The sequence below is a fragment of the Betta splendens genome, chromosome 5 (assembly GCF_900634795.4).
Source record: "Betta splendens chromosome 5, fBetSpl5.4, whole genome shotgun sequence".
NCBI lineage: Eukaryota > Metazoa > Chordata > Actinopteri > Anabantiformes > Osphronemidae > Betta > Betta splendens.
The window spans coordinates 9,136,257-9,162,592 of record NC_040885.2 but is presented as its reverse complement, the minus strand read 5'-3'; the positions used below and the strand labels follow the sequence as shown (position 1 = coordinate 9,162,592).

The 26,336-nt window shown below is 48.9% G+C and overlaps 3 protein-coding genes across 4 annotated transcripts; 2 read left to right on the top strand and 1 right to left on the bottom strand.

Moving 5' to 3' along the window:
* Nucleotides 1–4,889: 4,889 nt before the first annotated feature.
* On the bottom strand, nt 4,890–6,521 carry zgc:113307 (uncharacterized protein LOC553753 homolog; the record flags this gene model as incomplete). The annotated part of the gene is made up of 3 exons (XM_029150556.2): nt 4,890–5,714; nt 5,844–6,168; nt 6,240–6,521. Coding segments are annotated over 3 exons (993 nt in total), but the record flags the coding sequence as incomplete, so codon positions are not given.
* Nucleotides 6,522–9,059: 2,538 nt separating this feature from the next.
* prelp (proline/arginine-rich end leucine-rich repeat protein) lies at nt 9,060–23,713 on the top strand. Of its 2 annotated transcripts, none has more exons than XM_029152129.2 (7): nt 9,060–9,079; nt 21,346–21,781; nt 21,865–22,050; nt 22,124–22,281; nt 22,389–22,585; nt 22,921–23,005; nt 23,145–23,713. In XM_029152129.2, exons 2-7 carry the CDS (start codon nt 21,350–21,352, stop codon nt 23,233–23,235), a joined length of 1,149 nt encoding a protein of 382 aa, XP_029007962.1. In that variant the 5' UTR covers nt 9,060–9,079; nt 21,346–21,349; the 3' UTR covers nt 23,236–23,713. The 2 variants fall into 2 exon arrangements, with proteins under 2 accessions (XP_029007962.1, XP_029007961.1); XM_029152128.3 differs by lacking the exon at nt 9,060–9,079 and adding an exon at nt 19,099–19,195.
* Nucleotides 23,714–23,851: 138 nt separating this feature from the next.
* il19l (interleukin 19 like) lies at nt 23,852–26,096 on the top strand. The gene is made up of 6 exons (XM_029152130.3): nt 23,852–24,756; nt 24,845–25,012; nt 25,095–25,157; nt 25,247–25,399; nt 25,478–25,540; nt 25,786–26,096. The coding sequence occupies exons 1-6, from the start codon at nt 24,631–24,633 to the stop codon at nt 25,867–25,869; spliced, it is 657 nt and encodes a 218-aa protein (XP_029007963.1). The 5' UTR covers nt 23,852–24,630; the 3' UTR covers nt 25,870–26,096.
* Nucleotides 26,097–26,336: the final 240 nt, after the last annotated feature.

Below are 26,336 nucleotides of genomic sequence, written 5' to 3'. Positions count from 1 at the left end.
ACTCTATAGGATCATGATGCGTTTGTGGCCTGCTTGAAATCTGTGCATTGAAAATGTTCACGCTTTGTTAAAGTCACAATGGTGGTTGTAAACAAACACTGCAGCTGATGAACATCCAGATAATTATAATTAGCCATTAGCTGACATTTCCTGCCCTGTTGACTCTAACTTGATGCCCGCTGTCACAGTTTTGTCCGTGGACTCGTAAAGGAGAAGCCAGGAGTCCAATACCTGCTGTTGGTGACTGAAACTGCTTCTCAAGTCAACGGCGTGCATCATTTGGAACATCATAACACTGAAAAAGTGTGAAAATGGACACAAAAAACAAGTTGTGTGTTTTTATATACAGTACAAGTTGTTCAGGGTGGCGCCAATGGCAACATTAATAATAAACACATGCAGAAATACAGGCTCTGTCGTCTGCATGCTGCTGAGCTAAGTCCTCAGGACTGAAGCATTTCTCAGACGTTATTGCTTCAGTGATCAAAGCTGTCGATGCTTGTGACGTATTAGTATTTGTGAAGGAATAAAAGAGAAAAGGCTGCTTTAGACTTGTTGTCCAGCTTTGGTGTCGTAAGGATGGAACAATAAAACATTACTGAACTGTGGAGATGTTTTATATTTGTAATGTTAATGTAAGGAGACATTTCTTTACTGCTGCTTCACATATTTTCTTTACTGCAACACGAGGAGGCACTTTTTTCCGCAGGCGTCTGTGGGCACCAGATGCAGCAGAACCGTCCGTCCATCCATATTCATTACTCTGTTGTTGTATTTTCTCATTAATGGACTCATGTACGACCAACAAACTCACGAGGCTCATACTTCTTGCGGCCTAACATCAAAGACCTGTTTACGTGAAGAACAGAACCTGCCGAAGAGCAGAAGGTGCAGCGCTTATCATATAGTGTGAGAAGAAGTGGCTCCCTGCTGACACCAACTTCAAAGTGAGAGGCCCGAGTGGACCGTGAGCACCCCAAACACACCGAGCTCCTGCCCACAGCCGCCCCCTCCGCTCCTGACTGGGTCATGAGCAGCACTAAGCAGGGATCACAAGATCAGAGGAACGGGCCCTTTCCACTCAAACCATGAACTCCTCACAGGAATGTCTCAGGAATTTTTACTCCGTTGATTACTTGTTTGAACGCTCACCTGCAAAACAAGGCGGAAAAATGTACGCTAATATGCCACCAACAAGTAGTTTCCTCAAACTTCATACTTGAAATTAAGTGTTACTGTGGACAAATGCACCTTGTATTTCATTACTGTTACATTACTCCACCCCAACATACTAGACGAGCTGTAAATCTCAAAAAAATGAAAGCGATTTGATCCCAGTGGTGCTTGGACGATGTGTCTCCTTAAGAAACTTGAACCGTGGCACCCTGGGGCACAAGGGCAGCATAAACTATGCAATAAAAGGCAGATGTCCGTGCACACACACACACACACACACACACACACACACACACACACACACACACACACACACACACACACACACACACAGATGGTCACGATTACACCGCGTCGAGCCTCTTTTTCTCATACAGATAAAAGCAGCATCTTTGTTGTCGGTAACAACGTTAATTATGGGTCTAATCTAAATTCTAAATTTGGGATTTGACTACTTTTAAAATCTGCTGAGATAAACTGAAAGAGTTCATAATTAACACAGTGAAGGGGGCAGCGGTGAGATTCCTGCAGCTGCCACATCACCCGTGCACCACCACACCAGGGACATCTGTCACAGCGGCAGCGCTGCGAGTCAGGAGGACGAGGCACTGGGGCCAGAACACGCTCCGGGTTCTCTGGGTTCCTTCCACCATCCACAGACGTGACTGCATGTCTGTTTATTGGTTAACTGAAGGCTCCAAATTGCCCATGGGCGTGAATGATCCTGTGATAACCTACTGTAACTGCTGAATATCAGCTGGAAAAGGCTCCAGCACCAGTGACCCCTAAAGAGAATCGATGGTATATATTATATATTAATATCCATATTCACCACTGGTACAGAGAACCGTGCTTTGAAGAGCAGAGCTAGGTTGTGTGCTGCTCATTACTGATGCAACAGAGCCCTCTAGTGTCTGTGACTGGAAATGTGTAACTGTGGAAGGCAATGATAAAAGAAAAGAGGAGGAAGAACAGGAGGTAGAGGAGAAAAATCAGTATCAGTAGCAACAAGTCTGTAGTTATTTGGTCTTTAAACAAGATCAGATTAGTCAAAATCTTAAACTGGCATTTACTTTGAGACAAAATGCTTGTTTCTATTGGATTTGAGTCTCTTCACGTGCTGCACATTATGTGTAGTAAGAGCAGAGTTTCTGCAGTGATGTCACCTCTCGTTGTCTCACAAGCTGTTTGAACAGCCAGAGGACCAATTCTGCTTTAGGAAATCTTAATGACGTATTAAAATGATGACTCAGGAACAAACAATTAAATGAAAAGTCATTAACAAATGCCAGTTACACCATGATTGCCGTCACGTCACGCTGGCATTGTTTTTGTGTCCTGTTAAACGTGGTGGTTAGAACTCAGCCTCCTGTGACGTGGAACAATATGTATTTCTGAGTTTCACTAAATGCTGTTGTTTTATTTCTTTGTTCTTGCGGTGGGAGTGAAGTGAATGTTTTGTGTGGGGATGTTCGAGTGAAAGCGTTTCCAGCAGAGGATGGGTGGAGCCCATTTCCAGGATTAAACCGGATGAGCTGATAAACTGCTGCTGTTTCCCAGCTCTTCATATTCACTAAATCTGCTCTCACCCAACCAGAAAAGTGAAAACTGCATTGCTGCAACTAACAAGAAGGTAAACGCTGACTAAGAAAAAAAAGACAAAAGTGAGATTTTTATGACTTAAAATACAAAATAAACATGACATCCATTATCAGACATAGCTAGAATATACGGAAAGCAGTGTGAACCTGAACTCAGCACACCCACAGCAGCCTGTTGCGTCTTAACATGGAGACTTGCTGTGAAGCGATCCAGACTCAGTCCAGAGGCATTCGCTTCCAACAGCTGTTGAGTGAGGCCCACTTTTGTGACCAATCAGAAACTTTAAAGGATTTTTGCTTGCATAGAAAGCAGTTGTTTTATATTTCTAGCACTGTAGCGTCGATCACTGGACTAAGTGATACACAGACGTTGCACATAACCCTGAGATCAATATTTAAAAAAGATAAAACTGCTGCAGAAGTGATGCTAACAGCTAAGGACATGTTTCTTTTAGTGCGTGGTTGAAAACTATGCTTTATTGTGGTTGTTGTTCCATGTCCTAGAGGTCGCTCTCATACAGTACTCTGAATGAAAAACACAGCCCCCTCCTTTCCCTTTCATTCCTCGACTTTCCTCTCTTCAAATCTGGAATCGTTTTCCTCTGTGCTCAGATACTTGAGAGAAGCATCACACACACACACACACACACACACACACACACACACACACACACACACACACACACACACACACACACACACACACACACACACACACACACACACACAGAAAAACACAGATGCCTGCAAAAAATATACACACACGGAATGGTCTCTTTGGATCCCCAGGTACTTTGTGACTTAAATTCCTGCAGGCACAAATCACAGGCTGTAGACTGTGCATTCAATTTATACTCATCACCTTGTGCACAACCACGCACACATACAGTATTGTACACATCCAGGACTTGAATGCAATCAAGTATTTTCACATTCCCTCCATCAGAATCTGGCTTGTTTCCATATGCTGGGAAAACGAGGACGTGAGTGAGGGAAGCTTATGGAAAAGCTCTGGGGTCTGGCATGTGGGCAGCGTTTCCAGCTGAGGAATGTATCAGACAGTGGGTAACCAGTGCTGGTAGCTTCAAATCACACACGCAACCACAGTAGCACACACTCAGCCTCAAGGGTGTTATTGGAAACGTAAGACGACCTGTCTCTGCTCAGTTCGGTAGCTCCTGCTCAACAGGTAAGTGCCTCTGTTTACTGTCTGCCTGTGTTTCCTTTCTGTGCAAGGAAAGGAAGCTGGAAGTGGTCCAAACTAGAGTGCGCGTGTGTGTGTGTTTGATGAGTATCAATGGTTACATAACAGATTGTGTAGATAACTGTCTGAGCATGTGCAGTGCAGCGAGTGTGACAGGCGCATTGCAGCATTGCAAACATGCTGATCAAGTCAAACGTCCTGATGATGCAAACTTTTCTCACTAACTCCTCATGTTGTACAGTAACTGTGCGTGTGTGTGTGCATGTGTGCGTGCGTGTGTGTGTGTGCATGTGCGTGCGTGTGCAGACCAGCTTTGCGGGTGTTGCAGTAAACATCTACAGTTGTGCGTGCAGGAAAAAAGTTGTTCTTCCCACTCGTTCAAAGAAGTTGCAATGCAAAAAAAAAAAAAAAGTTTATTCAAAAGCAAACAGTGTCGTATCATTTCCAAACAGTGACTCGCTCCTTGTAGTCATGTTGCGTCAACGGGTTACACCACAAATCTACCACGGCTCCTACATAGGACAAAAAGTAATAAACAAGGCTGCTCTGTGATGCTTAGACAGCATTTCTTTGTCAGAGGTGTAATAAGTACTCAGATCAAACACAGTCCCACATTGTGAAAATCCAGTAACTGATACTAATAGTTACAATTACGACTATATTGAAAAGTTGTGTCATGTCAAGTCATGTCAAAGCACTTACTTGTATTGTCTCAAACAACTAGTAACTACTACAGCAGTGTAAATCAGAAACCCCTCAAGTTACTTATTCACATGTTCGCTACGTAATTATCAAAACACAAGTTTAATGGGAATATTGTATTTTTTTCTGTTTTATAGCTGGAGATGCAAAGGCACTAATCTCACAGCGTTTGCCTGACTTCGCCTCTAAATGTCCCGTCTTTTCAGGCTCCATGGCTCCTTCGTGCCGGGTTGCGTTGGTGCTGCTGCTTTTGGGTCACTCTGCCTCGGCCACCGTCCTCCCTGACATGGACTACGGGGGCGTCCCTCTGTGGATCAACCGCCTACTGGGTGAGCCCAGCGTGCTGAGCCTCAAGGGACGGCTGGACCCGGCCTGGTTCCGAGCCACCAACAGCCTGACCTGCCCCCAGCAGTGTGACTGCCTCCTCCAGTTGTTTATCCTTCTACGCCCACGTCTGATGAACCTCCCCTGTTCGCTGCCCAATCCCAGTCTCTCCTGTGTCAATATGTGTCAAGGACTTTTTTCTCCCTCTCTCAACATTTTCCACATTACTGCTCCTTCACAGCAGGGTTTGCCCTTAGGCCCCCTCCATCCTGATAGATATTATTCATTATAAATGTACGAACGTGTGGGACAGACATGACGTCAGTTCCACATCTGCCGTTTCCACTGGGGATGTGAATGCATCCGCAGCTTGTGTGTGTTCACCCCACCTTGCACTTCATTGGCCTCCATGTAGAGGTACTGCAGGCTGGTGGGGACCGTGGGGATGGCTGTGAGTCTGTTGTAGGAAAGGTCCAGTTCCACCAAACTGGAGAGGTTGAGGCTCTGCTCATGGACGCTGCGGCTCTGTAAGCCACAGTGGCTGAGACGGAGAAACTTAAGGTTGAGGAGACTGGCGAAGCTGTCCTTACTCAGCGCTGAGAGGGAATTATTGGACAGATAGAGCTGCTGGATGGAGGGCGGCAAATGACTGGGGACAGTGGAGAACATGTTCCTGCTGAGGTCCAACATGTTCAGACGGACCAGACCTAGAAAATGAGGGAGGGAAAATACAGACACGTGCAAATATGTATGAAATAACACTCGAAACTGCAAATGAGCGAAATCCTCGGTCTACGTTGCTCGTGCACGGAGGAAATGACACATCATCACGCTACCTTTGAGGTCGCCCTCTGCGATGCTCTTCAGCCGGTTTCCCTGCAGCAGCAGCAGCGTCAGGTTGCGCAGGTTCTGGAACGCCCCGGGGCCGATGCTGCTGATTCGATTGTGGGCCAGACGCAGCTGCCGGAGGCCGCTCGGCAGCGCGCTGGGCACCGAGCTCAGCTTGTTGTGGTTGGCAAACAGGTGGCGCAGGCGCGTGTGGTTCTGCAGGGCGGCGCGGTCCAGCCCGTCGCCCTCTAGCTGGTTGTGGTCCAGGATGAGCCAGCGCAGCCCCGTAATGTTGCCCAGAACCGAGGAGGACAGGGAGGAGATGTTGTTGCCCTGGGAGAAAAAAGAAGGCCCAGTCTCTGGTTGTAAAGCACCACACAGATGGAACTACCGAACACTCCTACCTGCAGGAACAGGTACTGGGTTCTGTCCGGCAGGCGGGCCGGGATGTGAGCCAGGCCCCCGTGGTCGCAGTAGAGCGCTGTGGGCCACGTGGAAAGAAAAGAGGTGAGAAGATGGGGAGGGACACATGGGGCGCATGGACGAAGGGAAAGTGAGCCAGCAAAGCAAGGAGAGAGGTTTGAAAACACGTGTGATGGATCCAGGGGTGACAGTGCCAGACGAGAGAGAGGCACATGCTGTTCCCCTCGCTCCTCTCTCTCTCTGGCTGTGCAGACACACCCACTTCAGATGGTGGTATAGCTGCAAAAATGGAACAGTGGCGCCGTTAACGTGTGATGCAGCAGACGGCAGGGAACCAATGACACAGACTGACTGCAATAGCACACACCTCATCGTCTAGCTAGCAGCACGGGGGCTAGTGTGGTGCACGTCTGCCAAAGCCTCCAGTCTGGGCTGAGAGAACAGCTACTACTGGAATTAGGAGAAGTCAAAAGAGGGTTTTGTGGTTTCCTCCGCCCGCAGCACCTGCAAAGGCTCTAATGGTAAATGCAGGCTGTGTGCGAGGAAGAGAGGCCTCTTGCAGATTATTATAAGAGACAAGTAACAGAGGAGCTTCACACTAACTGCTGCTAATGATGCACACTCTGTTTAATCCAAGGCAGCAATAATCAGAAGGTCTGTAGCTGGATGAAGAGCCTGTTTTCTGTATGTTTTCCACAGAGTTCAACATTAAAAGCTTCTGCAGAGAGGTGGGACCTGCGTCCTACTCCAGGATGAAGCTCCTGCGCCTGGATGGAAACAACATGTCTCCCCAACACCTGCCCCCCGACTGGGTCTTCTGTCTACGGATGCTGGAAAATATGTATATCTGACCCCAGCCCACATATTACTGCAGGTGACCAGCCCATCAACTGCTTAACTGGTTTTATTGCTTTAGCCACTTCATAATTGGTGACCTTGAACAAGTGACATCAAAGATTTTATGCCCTCAATATATGTTGTAAATGTAAAACTGAAGTGAAAACTGTTTCTTGACTATTTCCAACACTTAGACTCATATGTTAACCCAGTGTTATTATAGTGTAATGCCAAACGTTCTGAATAAAGCATAATGGATCTGACAGAACCTTGTTCTGCTTTACCGCTTTAGGACTTAGAAAACATTTAGAGCAGGGATAAAAACGGTAGCAGTAGTGAAATGTGCACACGATCTGACAAACTGCATGAAAAACTGAGCTTTCAATGATTGCTGATTATAATGGAAATGCCCTGTTTAGTTCATTAGTTCAGACTGAATAGAGACATTGCTGGAGTGAAAACTAGTCATTTCATGAATAGACACACAGTCATTCTGCCAGATTCCAAAAAACAGAACCATAACTGTATATATAGTATACATATATACTTTTTATATATCATCATTTCTATATGATCTACATCTACTAACATCTATATCTCCTACTGATCTGGAGTAACCTCAGCTGGAACACTCCAGTATCTGCTTTAAGCTATAGAATCAGCAAATATAAAATGCGTACACAGTGCTACTGTAGCATAATAATACACTTCCTGTAAATGCCACGAACCCGGACGGAAATAAATTAAGGTGCAGTCATTGTGTTGCTGTTTACTCAAATAGTGAAGACTGACACATGCTCGCACATAATGACTGTAAAACCTAACATAATGAGGTAAACAGCTCATAATTGGAAAACCATTGTCCTGTTATTACAAAATCAATAACAACATTATTCTAAAGCAATTTTTTTATAATTAGTAAATACGGTAAAGTCAGAAATCATGTTTGTGTGTGTTTGGGTGCATGTCCCATCACTAAGCTGTTTTACGGGTGACACCGTGTCCTCCAAACACTGTGGGTATGTTTCCTGTCTGGACCCGCTTTCACCAGAGGCAGGAGCCACTAATCTGAGCATTAACCATAAAAATGACGCAGGCTGAGTATGTATGAAGTCATCAGGAGCTAACACTGAGAGATTGAGCAGCCATGATGATGTATCACACTAACTGAAAGCAATAGCTTCAAAATTAGCAAAATAGTTCTATGCACGTTTGTGCTAAAGGTCAGATGAGGTGACACCAGTCTTACTTTTGGGTTTATTCTGTCCACACAAATAGTACAGTAGTTCACTAAAGGTCCATAAAACATGTTTTTGTTTGTTTTTGTATGAGCCACTGTAAACACACACAAGTTTACATACAAGTACTTTACTACAAGTAGAGTAGTATATATACAAAATATAAACTGACTATTTTAGGGGTGTGTGACTTTTAAAAAAGGTCAAAGGTGATCGTTCTACTTGTCATCCTGCCATGAGCCAAGCTTTTTTACTGGCACCAACATGCTCTCCTGTAAAAACATGTACTGTAGTTCTACTTTTCTTATTTATATTTAGTGCATTGGTTTTCATCCTGCAATTCATACTCTATTGAAAATTTCATTTATAGAAAAAACAAAGCCATGAAGAGTCAGTTTATAGACAACAGTACGTCTTCTCAGTTCTCCAACCTCAGATGGTATGAGAACTTTTTTTATATGAAGAAAGAAAATAATTCATGTTACTTTAGAAGTCGTCTACAGCCGAGGGGATTATACGCGCAGACATTCAGAAACAGACTAACCAGTCTGACTGGAGGAATCATTAATAATCTGGCCATTCCTCCCCTCTGAACTAAAGTCTGCCTTGGAAACCACCAGTCAAAATCTGCTATGAAGCTCCCTGTGGTGTCATAAGAGCAACATAGAAGGCTGCAGAGCTCAGGACCCATCACACATCACATCCTCCTGTCTACACTGTGCATCAGTGCAGCGCGGCCTGCTCAGGTTAGACCTCAAAACCTTTTAGTGCTTATTTTACAAATAATTCTTCTGTGTTAGCCATAATAATAGTTGGAGGAGGTTTTAAGTAGCTTGTTATGTCTTAAAGGTTTTGTGGGGGAAGATTTTTAAAGGGTTGTTGTCAGTCACAGGGTTGAGACAAATATCACCTGTAAATTTGCAGATAAAAGCATGTTAGTGTCTTTTAGTTGGTTTTAGCTTTGCTCCCTCTCAGTAGTCTTGTTAGAGGCAGAAGCTTTATGGGAACCAGTGAAAAACCAGGACCACATATTGGAGCGTTTAGCAGTCAGTCAGCAGCAGGCTTTAGACAATATCACATCTGAAATTTATACGCAGATGGTCGACAGCAAAATAATTAGCATTGTTTGTTAGGAATCTGGTTGTTGGGAAAGGATGTGACTCTAGAATTGACTTCACTAAACTGGAAGCACTAGCTGATTTGAATGTTATTCGTTGATGTAATGACAGGTGACGAGTTTCCATGTTTGCAGGATATAGATCTAGATAAATACTATTATGTTTTACGGGTTGTCACGATCTGGGTTTTGTGTCTAGTTGTTTCCGGTTTTATTTTGGTAATCTCCCGGTCTCTGTTTTTGGTTTGAGCTTTACTTCCGGTTTTTGTTCTTCTCACAGCTGTTCCCTGTTAGTACCGGTCCGCATTATCCACACCTGCACTTCATCGGCTATTAGTTCACTTTGTATTTAACCACCACCTTTGTCCTCGGTTCCCCGCCAGATCGTTGTTTGTGTTTCCTCGTTCTAGTGTTTGTATGTTACCGTTGCTCCAGTTCGTTGACTCTGAGCCTGCCTTATCCCTGCCTGTCACGTCTCTCTGGTTTACCTACTGTTACCTGTGTATGACCCCGGACCGTTGTGACCTGAGTTCTGGAATAAACCCTCATTTTCACTAACTACGTCGTGTCCTGGCGCTGTGCATTTGGGTCCTTATATGCCGTTACTGACAGAACGATCTGGCCAAACTTGGACCCAGCCAGCACTTAGCCTCCGGTCAGGTCAGTGACTGTTTTCCTTGTTTTTTTTTACGGCGAGTATAACTCTCCCGCGGAAGTATGGAGTTTACCTGCGCCGAGCTACCCAGCGACCTACATGTTTATTTCGAGATCCTCGCGGAGGATTACCGACGGGCGGTTACCCCGAAGGACCAGCGCTGCGCCGTGGAGGTGGCGATATTGACGCTGGAGGACGATGACACCGCGTTAGATCACCCCAGTGTTCGTCGCCTCTATGAGCGACTGTGCGCGAAGTCTGACGAGCTAAGCGACGCGCTCTGTACCACGCCAGCGCCGGTCGCACCGCCGATGGTTTCGGTTTCCTCTTCCCCGCCCCGTCGGATCGTCGTGCCTGCACCAACCTGCCCAGCTCCATGGTTGTTTCCCTGGGAGGATTTTCTGCTCTCACGCGCTGCTCAGTCTCCAGTTCAGCCGCGCGCTGCTCAGTCTCCAGTCCAGCCGCGCGCTGTTCAGTCTCCAGTCCAGCCGCGCGCCGCTCAGTCTCCAGTTCAGTCGTGTTTTGCCCAGTCTCCAGCTCAGTCGTGTTTTGCCCAGTCTCCAGCTCAGTCGTGTTTAGCCCAGTCTCCAGCTCAGTCGTGTTTAGCCCAGTCTCCAGCTCAGTCGTGTTTAGCCCAGTCTCCAGCTCAGTCGTGTTTAGCCCAGTCTCCAGTTCAGTCGTGTTTAGCCCGGTCCCCAGTTCAGCCGCGTGCTGCCCAGTCTCCAGTTCAGCCGCGTGCTGCCCAGTCTCCAGTTCAGCCGCGTGCTGCCCAGTCTCCAGTTCAGCCGCGTGCTGCCCAGTCTCCAGTTCAGCCGCGTGCTGCCCAGTCTCCAGTTCAGCCGCGTGCTGCCCAGTCTCCAGTCCAGCCGAGCCCCGTTCAGTCTTCAGCCCAGTCGAGCCCAGCCCAGGTCTCAGTCCAGTCGAGCCCAGTCCAGGCCCCAGTTCAGTCGAGCCCAGTCCAGGCCCCAGTTCAGTCGAGCCCAGTCCAGGCCCCAGTTCAGTCGAGCCCAGTCCAGGCCCCAGTTCAGTCGAGCCCAGTCCAGGCCCCAGTTCAGTCGAGTCCTGTTCCGGCCCCAGTTCAGTCGAGTCCTGTTCCGGCCCCAGTTCAGTCGAGTCCTGTTCCGGCCCCAGTTCAGTCGAGTCCTGTTCCGGCCCCAGTTCAGTCGAGTCCTGTTCCGGCCCCAGTTCAGTCGAGTCCTGTTCCGGCCCCAGTTCAGTCGAGTCCTGTTCCGGCCCCAGTTCAGTCGAGTCCTGTTCCGGCCCCAGTTCAGTCGAGTCCTGTTCCGGCCCCAGTTCAGTCGAGTCCTGTTCCGGCCCCAGTTCAGTCGAGCCACGTCCCTGTCCAGGTTCCAGTTCAGTCGAGCCACGTCCCTGTCCAGGTTCCAGTACAGTCGAGCCACGTCCCTGTCCAGGTTCCAGTACAGTCGAGCCACGTCCCTGTCCAGGTTCCAGTACAGTCGAGCCACGTCCCTGTCCAGGTTCCAGTACAGTCGAGTCACGTTCCTGTCCAGGCTCCAGTTCAGTCCAGTCACGCGCAGGTCGTGTCCCAACCAGAGGGCACCACCTGTCGTACAGGTGCTATGCACACCCGATCAGGCCCGACGTCTGCTCCGTCGAGCTTGGCAGCGGCAAGTAGCCATGCCAGCTCCAGAGTAGATGCCGTTCCAGTTCCTGTCGGCCATGTCACGGCCGTTCCTGTCGGCCATGTTGAGGCCGTTCTAGTTCCTGTTCCTGTCCCTGTCGGCCAAGTAGATGCCGTTCCTGTCGGCCAAGTAGATGCCGTTCCTGTCGGCCAAGTAGATGCCGTTCCTGTCGGCCAAGTAGATGCCGTTCCTGTCGGCCAAGTAGATGCCGTTCCTGTCGGCCAAGTAGATGCCGTTCCTGTCGGCCAAGTAGATGCCGTTCCTGTCGGCCAAGTAGATGCCGTTCCTGTCGGCCAAGTAGATGCCGTTCCTGTCGGCCAAGTAGATGCCGTTCCTGTCGGCCAAGTAGATGCCGTTCCTGTCGGCCAAGTAGATGCCGTTCCTGTCCTTGTCGGCCAAGTAGACGCCGTTCCTGTCCTTGTCGGCCAAGTAGACGCCGTTCCTGTCCTTGTCGGCCAAGTAGACGCCGTTCCTGTCCCTGTCGGCCAAGTAGACGCCGTTCCTGTCCCTGTCGGCCATGTTGGGGGTCGTTCCAGTTTCCTGTCCCAGTCCCTGTCGGCCATGTTGCGGCCGTTCCAGTTCCTGTCCCAGTCACTGTCGGCCATGTTGCGGCCGTTCCAGTTCCTGTCACCCTCGGAGCCGCAGCTCCTGCGCACCTCCAGGAGGAGGTGGCGCCAGCTGCACTCTCTTCGCACCTCCAGGAGGAGGTGGCGCGCCTGCACTCTCTGCGCACCTCCAGGAGGAGGTGGCGCCAGCTGCACTCTCTGCGCACCTCCAGGAGGAGGTGGCGCCAGCTGCACTCTCTGCGCACCTCCAGGAGGAGGTGGCGCCAGCTGCACTCTCTGCGCACCTCCAGGAGGAGGTGGCGCCAGCTGCACTCTCTGCGCACCTCCAGGAGGAGGTGGCGCCAGCTGCACTCTCTGCGCACCTCCAGGAGGAGGTGGCGCCAGCTGCACTCTCTGCGCACCTCCAGGAGGAGGTGGCGCCAGCTGCACTCTCTGCGCACCTCCAGGAGGAGGCCGCGCCTGCTGCAGTCCCTGCGCACCTCCAGGAGGAGGCCGCGCCTGCTGCAGTCCCTGCGCACCTCCAGGAGGAGGCCGCGCCTGCTGCAGTCCCTGCGCACCTCCAGGAGGAGGCGGCGCCAGCGGCACTCTCTGCGCACCTCCAGGAGGAGGCCGCGCCTGCTGCAGTCCCTGCGCACCTCCAGGAGGAGGCCGCGCCTGCTGCAGTCCCTGCGCACCTCCAGGAGGAGGCCGCGCCTGCTGCAGTCCCTGCGCACCTCCAGGAGGAGGCCGCGCCTGCTGCAGTCCCTGCGCACCTCCAGGAGGAGGCCGCGCCTGCTGCAGTCCCTGCGCACCTCCAGGAGGAGGCCGCGCCTGCTGCAGTCCCTGCGCACCTCCAGGAGGAGGCCGCGCCTGCTGCAGTCCCTGCGCACCTCCAGGAGGAGGCCGCGCCTGCTGCAAGTCCCTGCGCACCTCCAGGAGGCGGCCGCGGCGTTGCGCGGCTTGCAGTCCCTGCGCACCTCCAGGAGGAGGCCGCGCCTGCTGCAGTTCCCGCGCACCTCCAGGAGGAGGCCGCGCCTGCGCAGTTCCCCGCACCTCCAGGAGGGGTCAGCGCAGTTGCGTCCCGGCGGACCTCAGGAGGGGGTCGCGCCCGTCGCAGTCCCCGGCGGACCTCCAGGAGGGGGTCGCGCCCTCGCAGTCCCGGCGGACCTCCAGGAGGGGGTCGCGCCCGTCGCAGTCCCGGCGGACCTCCAGGAGGGGTCGCGCCCGTCGCAGTCCCGGCGGACCTCCAGGAGGGGGTCGCGCCCGTCGCAGTCCCGGCGGACCTCCAGGAGGGGGTCGCGCCCGTCGCAGTCCCGGCGGACCTCCAGGAGGGGGTCGCGCCCGTCGCAGTCCCGGCGGACCTCCAGGAGGGGGTCGCGCCCGTCATAGTTCCTGCCCTCCTCCAGGAGGGTGTTGTTCCTGGCGGCCCGGCCGCACCTGCATCGGTTCCTGGCGGCCCGGCCGCACCTGCATCGGTTCCTGGCGGTCCGGCCGCACCTGCATCGGTTCCTGGCGGCTCGGCCGCACCTGCATCGGTTCCTGGCGGCTCGGCTCCGGCCGCACCTGCATCGGTTCCTGCCTCGTCTCTGGCTCCGCCGCCGGACGGGTGGCCTCGCCCTCGGTACCTCCCGCTGCTTGGATGGCGCTGCCTCCTGCGGCGCCGTCCGCCTCGACTCCTCAACCGCCTGGATCAGCGTCCGCCAGGAGGACTTCGCCGTTCGGGGGGATCCCCGTGGACGCTGGCCCAGCCCAAGGGCACTGGGTGGGGTTCCCTGCCTCAGCGGCGGCTGGGCAGGCTCACGCCGCGTCTCCACCCGCCTTAAGAAGGAGCAGCGGGACTTTTCTGTTATTCATGCACCCTGGACATCTCCCATGGACTCTGTTCTTGTTTCACGGACATTCGTGTTGTCTTCTTGATTTTGGGACTCGGTCTTGTTTTGTTTTTCTGTTGGGTCCTCTGGGTTGTCGTGTTTGGGCGTGAGTTTTGGTTTTGATGGGGGTTCCCGTTTTTCCCTCCCCCAGTCCGCCCTCCGCCCGCCCTGTCGGTGTTCTGTGCGGGTTGTTTTTGGTTCTGTCCCTCCGCCGGTCCTCCCTCCGCCCGCCCTGCTCGGGTTTGTTGTTTTTTGTTTGGTCGTCTGGAATCCGCCCTTGGGGGGGGGGTACTGTCACGATCTGGGTTTTGTGTCTAGTTGTTTCCGGTTTTATTTTGGTAATCTCCCGGTCTCTGTTTTTGGTTTGAGCTTTACTTCCGGTTTTTGTTCTTCTCACAGCTGTTCCCTGTTAGTACCGGTCCGCATTATCCACACCTGCACTTCATCGGCTATTAGTTCACTTTGTATTTAACCACCACCTTTGTCCTCGGTTCCCCGCCAGATCGTTGTTTGTGTTTCCTCGTTCTAGTGTTTGTATGTTACCGTTGCTCCAGTTCGTTGACTCTGAGCCTGCCTTATCCCTGCCTGTCACGTCTCTCTGGTTTACCTACTGTTACCTGTGTATGACCCCGGACCGTTGTGACCTGAGTTCTGGAATAAACCCTCATTTTCACTAACTACGTCGTGTCCTGGCGCTGTGCATTTGGGTCCTTATATGCCGTTACTGACACGGGTAGATCATTTTTTGGGAGTGGAACTGCCACGACAGTCCAATGAATCAGTTTTCTTCCAGGGGGACAATATTTTGTACAGAGAGGTTTCGACCTCCTTTCAACCAGAATCTGGTTGTTGATGGGCGGAAAAGTCATCTCCATATCCATCGCAGACTTTTACGGTTATTGTGGTTTTGGCTGGATGACTGAGGAAGCCTTTGGATCCATTTACAAGCCTGTTTACAAGCAACGCTAAGACCTCCAGCCTTCTCGTTAGACACACACGTGAGCGCATTCGCAGATGCTGACTCAGCTGCTTTGTGTTCCCCTTAAGGTCTGAGGAGAGTTCCTTCTATTTTATGGAGTCGTCGCCATGCAGCGCGGCTTAAACGCCTTATTGCAAAATGAAGAACGCTCATGTTTTCTTATTTATGGCAGCAATTAAAATTTGAAGCCATTTCAGAAATACTCATGACTGCGACCTCACAGTAATGAGTCTCAGAAACACGGCAAGACAAAGCATAATCCTCACAACATCCTCTGACTTTGACACTGGAACTGTTTGCTTTTCTGGTTTAGGTGCTGATGCCAAATCTCGACTTTGTTCTCGCAGCCAGAGGTCTATAATAATAAGCGCGATAGCTAATGCGGGACAGATAAAGAGGATTTAGAGGATTCGCAAACCTCCTGAGTCTGCAGAGTTTGTCCCAGAAGTGGAGAGCAGCGCTCATGACGCCGCTTCCTGAAGCGTTCCCACACTCTCTGCTCTGTTGACCGCTGGACAAGTTGAGGTAGTCGATAGTTCAGTGAATGTCAGATCGGTGTGAGTGAAAAAAAGGTTCATATTTAACTGAGTACCACCGCAGCGTTTCATATGCTGGGCACATGTGAGACACTGCTGTGTGTCACTGGAACATATGGCAAAGTCCAGTACAGTGAGCGTGTGCTTCCATTTTATCCCCAAAAAAATCTTATGGGCATCACAACCTTATCAAATATCACTGAGTAGAATTAATAACTGAATTCCCTACTATACTGTACTAAGTCACAAGATGTTTCATTTTTTACATTATTTTTAGAAAAGTATATTTGGTTCATTTGGTCTATAATTGGTAAATGTAGCTCTGTTGCAGTTCCATAGAGTATTTGAGACTGTTTAAGTGATTAGGAACTGATTTCTTAGCACACAGACTTGAACAATTACAGCCCCCACAGAGTTGTACTCTGTCAACTAAACTTGAGCATCAAAACCTGCCAAACCCCAATAATACTTATTCTCAGGCTGCTCTCTCTGGTTCATAAATATTTTGCAGCTCCCAAGTGGCCTCTGTAGCGTTGTTCCTTTGAAATAAAAAATAATTAAATTAAAAAGAACAATATATTTAACTGGTTTGTTTATTTTAGAATAGAAATAGCTGCCTGTGTGGATTTACCAACAATTTGGGGTTTTAGAGTGAGGTTTTAGTTCCCAACTAGTGAATTGAATTCAACCCAGTGTTGTTTCCAACTCCAAGAAGCATTTTGTTACTAACTGCACTGTCGCTGATTTGGAAAAGTCCAGGTGGCTTCATTCTGATGGTTTGTTTAACTAATTGCTTCCTTGGAAAAAACAGGATGTGTCGCTGACGTGTGAGGTGACTTCATGCATGACGTAATGCTTCTCCAGCTCAGTGTTGTTCATCAAGTCGTAAGCATGCACAATAGACACATGGTTAAAACACAGGTTATAATCTAATAGTTTATGATCCGCTGTGGTCACCAGTCGGCAGAGCAGCCAAAAGAAGATAGAAGCCATTAGAACAAACACGGCGTAATGACGGAAATATTTTCCATTCGACTTCATGCATCATAGAACAGAGTTGTCTCATGAGTTGCACAGTTGTGGCAGAAAAAGCTGGGACTTAACGCAGTTTCATAGCAGAAATAAACAGTGAGTGTTCGCTGTCATTTCATCTGCTGGATGCGATGCAGCCTCTGCATCGCTTTAATCTGGGGCGATAAATATGTTTATGATTCATGCAACAACTATCTACGTTGTGCAGCCACACAGTGACTGATAACGCAATACATTTAGTGTAACAACATGGTTTTATGTAAATCTGCTACTATTAAAGCGTGGATTGCAGTAATGATGCTTGGTGCTGTACAGGCCTGTCTGTATATGTTGGCGACGCGTCAAACCGAACAGTTCAATCATCCAGATCTGCCTCTGGATGACAGAGCAGGCCCTTCTTGGACCGGATCTCTGATTATTTTACATACCAAGTGATTTTGTGCTGCAGCCTGGGCTCTGCTTTGTGCGCCTGCACAGAAACAGCTGCTGCGCTGTATTTCAAGGGTGTCGCCTGAAGATTTCCTGCAGTAAAAGCAGGTTGCCTCCATATAAATATGTCTCTTTGAAGCAGCAGGTTGAAATCCAGACCGAGGAAACAGCGCCGGCTCCGGCCCATCTTTGTGCATCTGAGCTCAGCGGCTGCATTCCTCACAACACGTGACTCAGGTTTCACATGCAACTCCAGCCCGTGCTAATAAATAATCAGCGGAGACATAAATAGACGTTTGTCAGATGACTGACGTGCGCGTGATGTCTCAATAAGCAAAAGCACGAGCTGATTATGAGACGATGGTGTAAAGTGTTGGGAAGCTCAGCACATGTGGCATCCAGGGCGATGAACTCCGACAGAAAACATGAGGTAATGACATTAATGAGCAAATTAGCAGTGGCTTGTAAAAGCTGAGGTAAATGTCCAGTAAAAGAGGCATAGAAAACCGATCAAAGCACTGCAAATCCAACTTTCTGGCTCTCTGTCAGCCCTGGAGACTAACATGGTGCTTTTTTATCTTTAAACTACTAATAATCTGGTATTATAATTCATTTTACACATGATAAGGACATGAGTGGGATACTGAACCTAAAACAAGGTGTTAACCAGTGGTTTTCCTTCCATCCTTCCACAAGGATTACTGGAATTAACCCAGAGCTCAGGTCCTGATGTTCCCTGCGGTCGCTGACTCAGCAGTCTTTGAAAATGCTCTTCACCGATAAATTAAATCCTCCATTTAATCTCTTTCATCTCCAAACTATACCCCAGCTACAGTAAACTGAGTCTTTACCTTTGATCATTTAAATAAACTGTGCTGCCACTACATCTAGTGACATTATCATATTAAACCAATGATAATTGAATCACTAAGTCACACTGCTGCTGAGCATTTGTTTCCAGTGATGTCGACTGGATTGATGCTCCTGCATTCGATCTCGATTCGGAGCTGAGTCATTAAATACAGTATCTTTCATGGCAGCGGAGGAGACTAGGAAGAAAAGCAAAGAGCTGAAACTGAAAAGTGACATGTTTTGTCACATCTTCCAACTTCTTGTTTATTTCTATCCGTCCCACTTGTTGAAGTGTGCCTCCTGTTCTCATTTCCCATCCAGATGTTTGGCCCAGCTGAGCTCAGCGCCTCAGACGTGGTGACTGAGATGCAGGGGTGCAGTGGGGAGAAATCATGCGGAGGCAAAGGGCGTGAGGGACAGTGAGAGGCAGGAGCCACGTGTCTGAATGTGTGTTTGAGGCTTTTACCCGCATATGTTCACCTCGTTATCCGTCAGCTGGGGCTCACGCTGCAGGAATTTGTGCAGCAAACACATCCTCCTAGTAACCTCCAGTGACATATAAGCACACAAACACACACTGATCTGGACTTTGGGAACGAGGCACAGGAGGCACGAGAGAAGATGCCATGAAGTCAGAGGAGGGATGGTGTTAATTAAAACCACATGACGGGGTCCGTGTCGACAACGGCGGAGTGGGTGGGAGATGCAATTAGAGCTGGGCTTTTCCCTAACAGAAGTCCAGTGTTCTCAGCATTTCTCAGGACTTTTTGATGCAGAAACCTGTGCAAACACACAAATATGCAAACTTACCCATGCACCCTTGTTTTTTTTTATCCTGGCACAAACATTTTCATGTTCTGCCCGGACAAAACAAAATAATAACAAACTCTGACACAATCTGGACACATGAAAGAGCCCGCAGCCTTCCAGAAACAGGGAAGATCGCATCTCTCTGGCCCCGAGCCATGCGGTCGGGGGGGAAAGAACCACGGTGACCCTGAAGGAGGAAAGACAAAAAAAAAACAGCCAGGAAAGAAAACCGGGCAGGGCCGCCTCGTCCGCTAAGAGAGAGAGACGGGGAGGGGAGGGGAGGGGAGGGTTAGGGTGGGAGAGAAACAGAGGAAGAGCGAGAGAGAGGGAGGCAGACAGAAGAACAGACACGAAACTTGTGACTTGACAAAAGAGGGCAGGTACCAGAGGCAGGTAAGGAACTTTGTTTGTTGTTTCCAGATGGGAGGGGGGGGCGATATTGGTGTGACACGATCACCAGAATGAGGAAACGGGCAGGAGGGCGTTGGTGCGTGCACCCTCTGAGGTTGGATGGAAGGTTTCTATAGAAACGCGGCGCCATACGGAGCGGACCTCCGTCCTCCACGCAGCCGCTGCTGCTCAGCTTCGTGTCTCTATCTGTAGGAGAGTGAGCAAAACTGGCCTGCACCTCTGGGCTCATGCACATCACCACCAGGACTCCTGGGGATTTTCAGGCAGCTTTTGGAAAGCGACTTTAAAGCTGCTCATTAAACCAGTTTATTGAAACAAAGAATTAATGAGATCCAAGCAAAGAAAGCTGACTCTGGAACTTTATCAGAACTTGTCAGGTCCGCATACCTGAGATGCTTTACAAAAACACAGGCTGCATTGATACAGTGGGTTGAACTTGGCAGATGAACAGGACAAAAACACAGCGGCGACATTGTGCTGAGAGGCTGAAGGGCATATTAAAGACCTCATATTAAAGAATATTTCTCATATTTCCTTTTTAAAGACCATAAATATCACTTTTGACAGTTGCTGGAGGACGACCACACCCACATGAGGAAATGTTTTGGCAGTAATAAAATGAGGACCTGCTCCGTGCACGCGTGTCAACGTAAAGTGGAATGGGAAAATGGGATGGAAATAGATACAGTAGCTGCTGACTCATGAAAACATCGCTATGGTTACAAATCATCCAGATATCTGGTGTCACAGATATTTCGACCCGCTCTGGGATCTGCACAACGTGGCTTTTTTTTCTCTGCGGTTTTACAAAACACTGGTAATTTTCTGGTAGAGGAAGGACGCCGGCAGTTCTGCCAGGAGCAGCTCGAGCTTTGCAGCATTTGGGTGGTCTGGTGAAGGCTCGTTACACTTTATGCATGTTTCCTGATGTTGATGGTGATGATGGTGAGCATAAAGCTTTAAATGACGATGGGATAGCTTTAAATGAGGACATCTGTGACCTCTAAGCCTGACGGGACCATTGTTCTACTGATGTTAGATGTCAATAAGCACAGTGACATCATCTTCTAATACAAGAAGCTGAATATGTGACTCTTCAAGCTGCAGCAGCAAATGACTTCTCGTGTTAAGTTTCATCGGCTTAACTTATTGAGGTCACACGTAGCAGCCCGGTGAGTCACACGTCTCCTGCTCCGGGCCTTGACGACCGGCGTGCTGCCGCTGTGGCTCCTGACGGAGAGGCTGGCAGGGTCTGGGCGTCTGCGAGGGAAAGGGAACATCGTCAGAAGAGGAGTTCAACATTTGTTTTTCCAGGCGGGACAGATTCTGGCTCCGGGCCTCATTCCTGTCCCGTGATTCATTTGTGATGTTTATTAAACTGGCTTTTCGAACCGGAGCGAAGTGATTGGAAACCAAGGCTGCATCTGCGCCGAAGGCCTCTGTGTTCGGACCTTTTTACGCTCATGCTAACGTTGATTGTCCACCAGTCCACACCTAAAGTCACTTCCTGTCGGACCCCTTGATAGAAGCCGTCCAAGCCCTGGGTGTGTCCTGGATGAGTCCAATATGCAGACTTACAGTACTGTATGCCACATGCACGTCCAAATTACTTCTGTTATTTGTACACAGAGCAGATTCAGATCATTTCTCACAAGATAAACACACACGGCACATTTGAGGTGAAGCATTCCTCAAAGTGTCACAGGAGGTTTGAGTTATGTCCACGTTTGAACCTTTACGACGCCTGCCCTGAGTCAAAGAGCTTTCCCTCTGGACCAGTTCTGACAAAAGAGCCTCTATTCCTCAACCTTTTTTCATTCCTTGATTTCCTGTATTAATATCAGCCCCTGCATTTCCACTCAAATCGCTCCAGCTTAGACTGTTCTCACCTTCAGAACATCTACACATATGTGATTATGATCAATTTAGACTGACAGAGAAAAAACAAACACTCAGTAAGGATCCGCTCCCACACGAAGCAACAAGACACAACACTGCCAATGTATTTCAGTTGTTAAACTTTCTTTGGGACTAGAATTAGCCGATCGTTCTGGGCAACCACCGGAACCACAATGACAGGCTGTGAGTTGTGGGGAGACTTCTGACACTCTCTGCTTTGTGCTCCTCTGTAGGACGATGAAGGCCGGCGTGGGACTCTTCTCTGCACTGGCTCTGTTCCTCCTCATGGGGGCAGTGTTGACCCAGAGACCTCGGACCAAGAAGCCCACCAAGCGTCCAGCCACCACCAGGAAGCCCGCCGTCCCCAGGCCTCCTGTACCGGCGCCGCCAGAACCCCAGGAGCCCACAGACTTCCCCCCACTCATCCTGGGCCCCCCCTCCATCTATCCCGACTGCCCCCGCGAGTGCATGTGCTCCCCGAGCTATCCCACTTCTCTGAACTGTGAGACCAGGAACATCCGCGTGATCCCTGTCATCCCGGCCAGAACCCACTACTTGTACCTGCAGAACAACTACATCTCGGAAGTGACGGCAGAGCCGTTCGTCAACGCGAGCGAGGTCCGCTGGGTCAACTTGGCAAACAACCGCATTCATCGGATAGACAAACAGGTCAGGGAGTTTCCCCAAACGGACTTAATGGGATTAACAAGAAACATAAAGACATCTAAGAGTTCGGTCTGTGTCCTGTGTAGGTGTTCGAGAAGATCCCGGCTCTGCTGTACCTCTACGTGCACCGGAACCAGCTGAAGGAAGTGCCTCCAGGCCTCCCATCGAACCTAGAGCAGCTGAGACTCGGTAGAAACGTCATCTCAAAGATCCCGGCTGGCGTTTTCAGCAAAATGGCGAACCTGACTCTGCTGGACCTCTACCACAACCAGGTAAACCTCAGAGAGGAGTCTTTGAGAGCGTCGTCAAACGCACGTTGCCTCATAATGAGGTTTTCTGTTACAGCTGAGTGACAGCGGTCTGGGAAAAAACACCTTCAAAGGCCTGAAGAACCTGATGCAGCTCAATCTGGCTCACAACGTGTTGAAGAAGATGCCCGATGGCGTCCCCAGTGGCCTCATCCAGCTTTACCTGGACAAGAACCGTATAGATGACATCCCAAAGCAAGTACACAATTCAAAAACCCTCGTGCACAAACGCACACATTCATCATCCACTGAATAATCAATCTGACAGTTTCTTCTTTGCACCCGTGGGTTTTCCTTTTCAGAGACTACTTCAAAGGCCTCCCCCACCTGGCGTTCGTGCGGCTGAACTACAACCAGCTGAGCGACAAAGGGCTTCCGAAGGCCGTGTTTAACATTTCCAGCCTGCTGGACCTGCAGCTGGCCCACAACCAGCTGGCTTCCGTTCCTCTGTTCAACAGCCACCTGGAGCACCTGCACCTCAACCACAACAGCATCGAGAGTAAGGGGCCGAGATCCTGGAGCGACGCTAACAAGCTAATCCTTTAGTTCATCAATCAAGCTCACGGGCCCCCCCCCCCCCCCAAAAGAAGTGAATCCTCATGTCAGCCAGTTCAATAGTAGCCTTTAATACTGTTTGTCTGGTCTATAATTGTTTTTACCCCGTCTTGTAGATCATGAACCCATCATCTGTTTTCTTATACTGGTTAATTTACGTCTTTCTTACATCTTTCAGTTGTTGTTTTAATTACAGTATCATAAATCAGTGCACATAAACTGTTAGATTTGTAGTCATTGTCTTGACTCGACTTACACGACCATGTGTTTTCCCTTCAGGCATCAACGGCACCCTGATCTGCCCTCTGCCCTTCTACGGCCCAGACGCCGTCCTGGGCGATGACATCCTGGCCCCCAAACTAAGGTACGTCACATATTTTGTAATGTCTTGGCACAGAAAAATGTTTTAACAGGAAATAAATTGGTAGGAAGTCATTTTTCCGGGGAACCAACAGCCATGAGTCAATGTAATGGTATGGTATGTGCCCGCTCTGCTGCCTCAGGTACCTGCGCTTGGATGGAAACCACCTGAGCCCCCCCATCCCTCTGGATGTCATCATGTGCTTCAGACACCTTCACTCTATCGTCATTTAGTAGAAGCACACACACACACACACACACACACACACACACACACACACACACACACACACACACACACACACACACACACACAGGGCAGAGCATGCATCATAAAACACAACATATATCCACAAACAACGTTTGTGGTTCAAGCATTTCAACTGCAAGAGCTGCGAGACTGAAAACTGGAGGAGTGACGGTTTATCAGCCACTTTCTGTTTATTAAACTTCAAATGAGTAAAGCCTGAAAATGCAGACACATTGACAGACATGCTACAGACATGGAGTGTAGTTATGATGGCTACAAACAGACCCGCAGGAGAAGTAACTACCATGTAGTTGAGAATGTCGCAAATGTGCCTGTGATTTTCACGGTACTTCATGTAAAAATGTCATTTTAGCCCCTGTATTCTTAGTCTTCTGTATATTGTTCTTCTGTATAAAGAAGCTTTGTAAAAATATTGGGAAATAAAACTTCTTCATTTGATAATTTTTTTCTGTTTAATGGAGAAATTTGAGGACTGTAATTGTATTCGTACAACTTTCATCATCATCATAGTGTGTTTGAACTGCAAACCTACTTTTATACGTAACTGAGAGGCCATAGATGACAGATCATCAGCTGCTGAATCTGCAGCGACTCAACACGACTCAATGTCCTAAAAGCGAGTGACGCCCCCTGGTGGTTGGAAGAAACAACGACCCATTACTGAGCTGTAGGAAACTAAGCTATATTTAACTCCAAACTTCCTAAAAGGGAAACATGGAAATTCTAAACTTCCCTTTTACAGTCAACTTCCCACGACTGACTTTAAACCTTTACATTACATACAGGTTTGACCCGTATCCACTGGATTTCCCAGACTGTAATTCTTTCCACCGCCTCTCGTCACACGTTACCTGGACTGAAAGGCAGGTGAGCAGGTATGATCAGTATTTCCGAAAAAGGCTCGTCTGACAGGAGTGAAGTTACGAGAGAGGAAATCACAACAACGGGCTGCAGCCAAACTAGTGGTGCAGTTTTAGCCACAGTAGTCTGATCACATCTTAGATATAACACAATGTCTACAGTCTAATCCTGTCCAATATTCTGTCTCATTTTCAAGTTGAACCTGTCAGAAAGTGACTGAAGTCCTGCTGGAGCGCTTGGTATTAATATAATGTGTCGTAATAATGTTTTGGCTTCCACAGCCGTTCTAATTATAGCAACAGAAGATAATTGTCTGACCCATGACGTAGTAAGTGGTTTTTAATTAGGCTAATCAGCTGCATCAATGCTGAATGCATGAATGTGGAAGAGGGAATTTTCATTCATTCCTTTTTACTTTCTTCCTTTAAATAGTGGAGATATGTGTTTCCTGAACTGCCACACACTTCCTCCTCTTGGAAACCAATTTGTGCACGTGCATGTGCACAGGTGCATGTTTGTGCATGTCTCTGTCGGAGCAGACAATACCTGGTAAAATCCCTTCAGTCCACTATAAGAGGAGGCAGCATGGAGACACACATGCACAGAGTTCAACACACTCACAGGTGAGTGTGAACCCGGGCGCTTGTGTCTGATGCTTCTGCCTTTTTGGTTGATTAGCGGCTCCCTAACCTGAACCTGACTTCGTTGCAGAGAACCATGGCGATGAAGATGCTGCTGGGCTGCTCCCTCTGCCTGCTCCTGCTGCTCAGCTGCCTGAGTCAGGCTGCGGAGGCTCGAACCCTGCACCTGGACAGCTGTTCTGTCACCGTCCACACACACGAGCTGCGCAAATATTTCTCCGACATACGCTTGGATGCGGTGAGTCAACGCCACACGCATCTCATCCTGTGTTACAGTGACACAGAGTCTAACTTCTATATTTATGTTTGTTAAATAACAGATTGCAAAAGACAATGAAATTGGGGTAAAGCTCCTGGATAAATCATTGATACGGGATGTGCAGGTGAGGTCTCTTGTGTATGTGATGAAACCCCTTGTTTAGATTGAGATTTGAGCTTTCTCGGAGCTACAGGCTGTTTTTCTGTCTGTCAGGAGGGACAAACCTGCTGCTTCGTGCGTCTTCTGCTGCGGTTTTATGTGGAGAGAGTGTTCAGCAACTACGCCTCGACCGAGCCGCAGCTCCAGCGCAGCTCCAGTGCCCTGGCCAATGCTTTCGTCATCATCCGGAGAGACATTCATAAATGTGTAAGTCACATGAACGCTAGTGAGCTGGTGTAACGACAGCAGAGAGCGGTGCTGATCACTGTGTCCTGCTCCGTGCAGCACTGCCAATGTAAGGAGGAAACCCAGAGAACGATTGACTCTGTGATGGCCGAGTTCACTAAGGTACGTAGGCTCCATCCAATGCAGATGATTTCAGAAGCTGTGGCCTGTCCTGTTCACAAACATGCAGAAAATCATTCTTTCATCCATTATGGGGAGATGAACTTAAAGATGTACAGTACTACGCTAAGTTATGGTTTCTGTTGAACGGACTAACTGGTCACCACAGGTCAACACAAAACTGCTCATCATTAAACTCACTTTGCTGTTTTGTTTGTTTGTTTGTTTCTTTGTTTGCTCGTGAGCAGCTCCAGATACAGCCGGCAGTGCAGAAGGCCGTAGGTGAGCTGGGCACGGTGCTGGAGTGGCTGGACCAGAAAACCCATGCATGAAGCGAGACAGAATAACACTAAGGAGTGAACATTTAACCTGCTTCACTTTGTGCCATTTGCATTTCTCTATTTAATACTTGATTTAATTTAATGTGTGTATGCTGATATCTGGGTGGTTTTTATTTAAGTTGTATTTATAATTAGTTATATTTTGTTATATGTGTTGATGTATATTACATTTGAGTGTCGGTGTGGGTTTGTGCCAAATAAATGCTTTATTCAAGTTGTTTCCAGATTACGCTTTCATTCGTTGTTTTACATTTTTAATTGTAAAATGTTGACTTCGAGCGCAGCACACACACACACACACACACACACACACACACACACACACACACACACACACACACACACACACACGTGTTGTCTGATCTGCATCGCCCTCTAGTGGTGATCCTGGGTTACGACCTTATTTAGAGTTAAATGAACATGCTGAGGAGGGTGGTGTGACAGTCCTCTCACTCTGT

Coding starts and splice junctions, on each gene's coding strand:
- prelp (XM_029152129.2), top strand. CDS start 21,350: ATGAAGGCCGGCGTGGGACTCTTCTCTGCACTGGCTCTGTTCCTCCTC. Junction 22,051..22,123: donor TGGACCTCTACCACAACCAG/GTAAACCTCAGA, acceptor TTTCTGTTACAG/CTGAGTGACAGCGGTCTGGG. Junction 23,006..23,144: donor ATCCTGGCCCCCAAACTAAG/GTACGTCACATA, acceptor CTGCTGCCTCAG/GTACCTGCGCTTGGATGGAA.
- il19l (XM_029152130.3), top strand. CDS start 24,631: ATGTGCACAGGTGCATGTTTGTGCATGTCTCTGTCGGAGCAGACAATA. Junction 24,757..24,844: donor AGAGTTCAACACACTCACAG/GTGAGTGTGAAC, acceptor ACTTCGTTGCAG/AGAACCATGGCGATGAAGAT. Junction 25,158..25,246: donor CATTGATACGGGATGTGCAG/GTGAGGTCTCTT, acceptor TCTGTCTGTCAG/GAGGGACAAACCTGCTGCTT.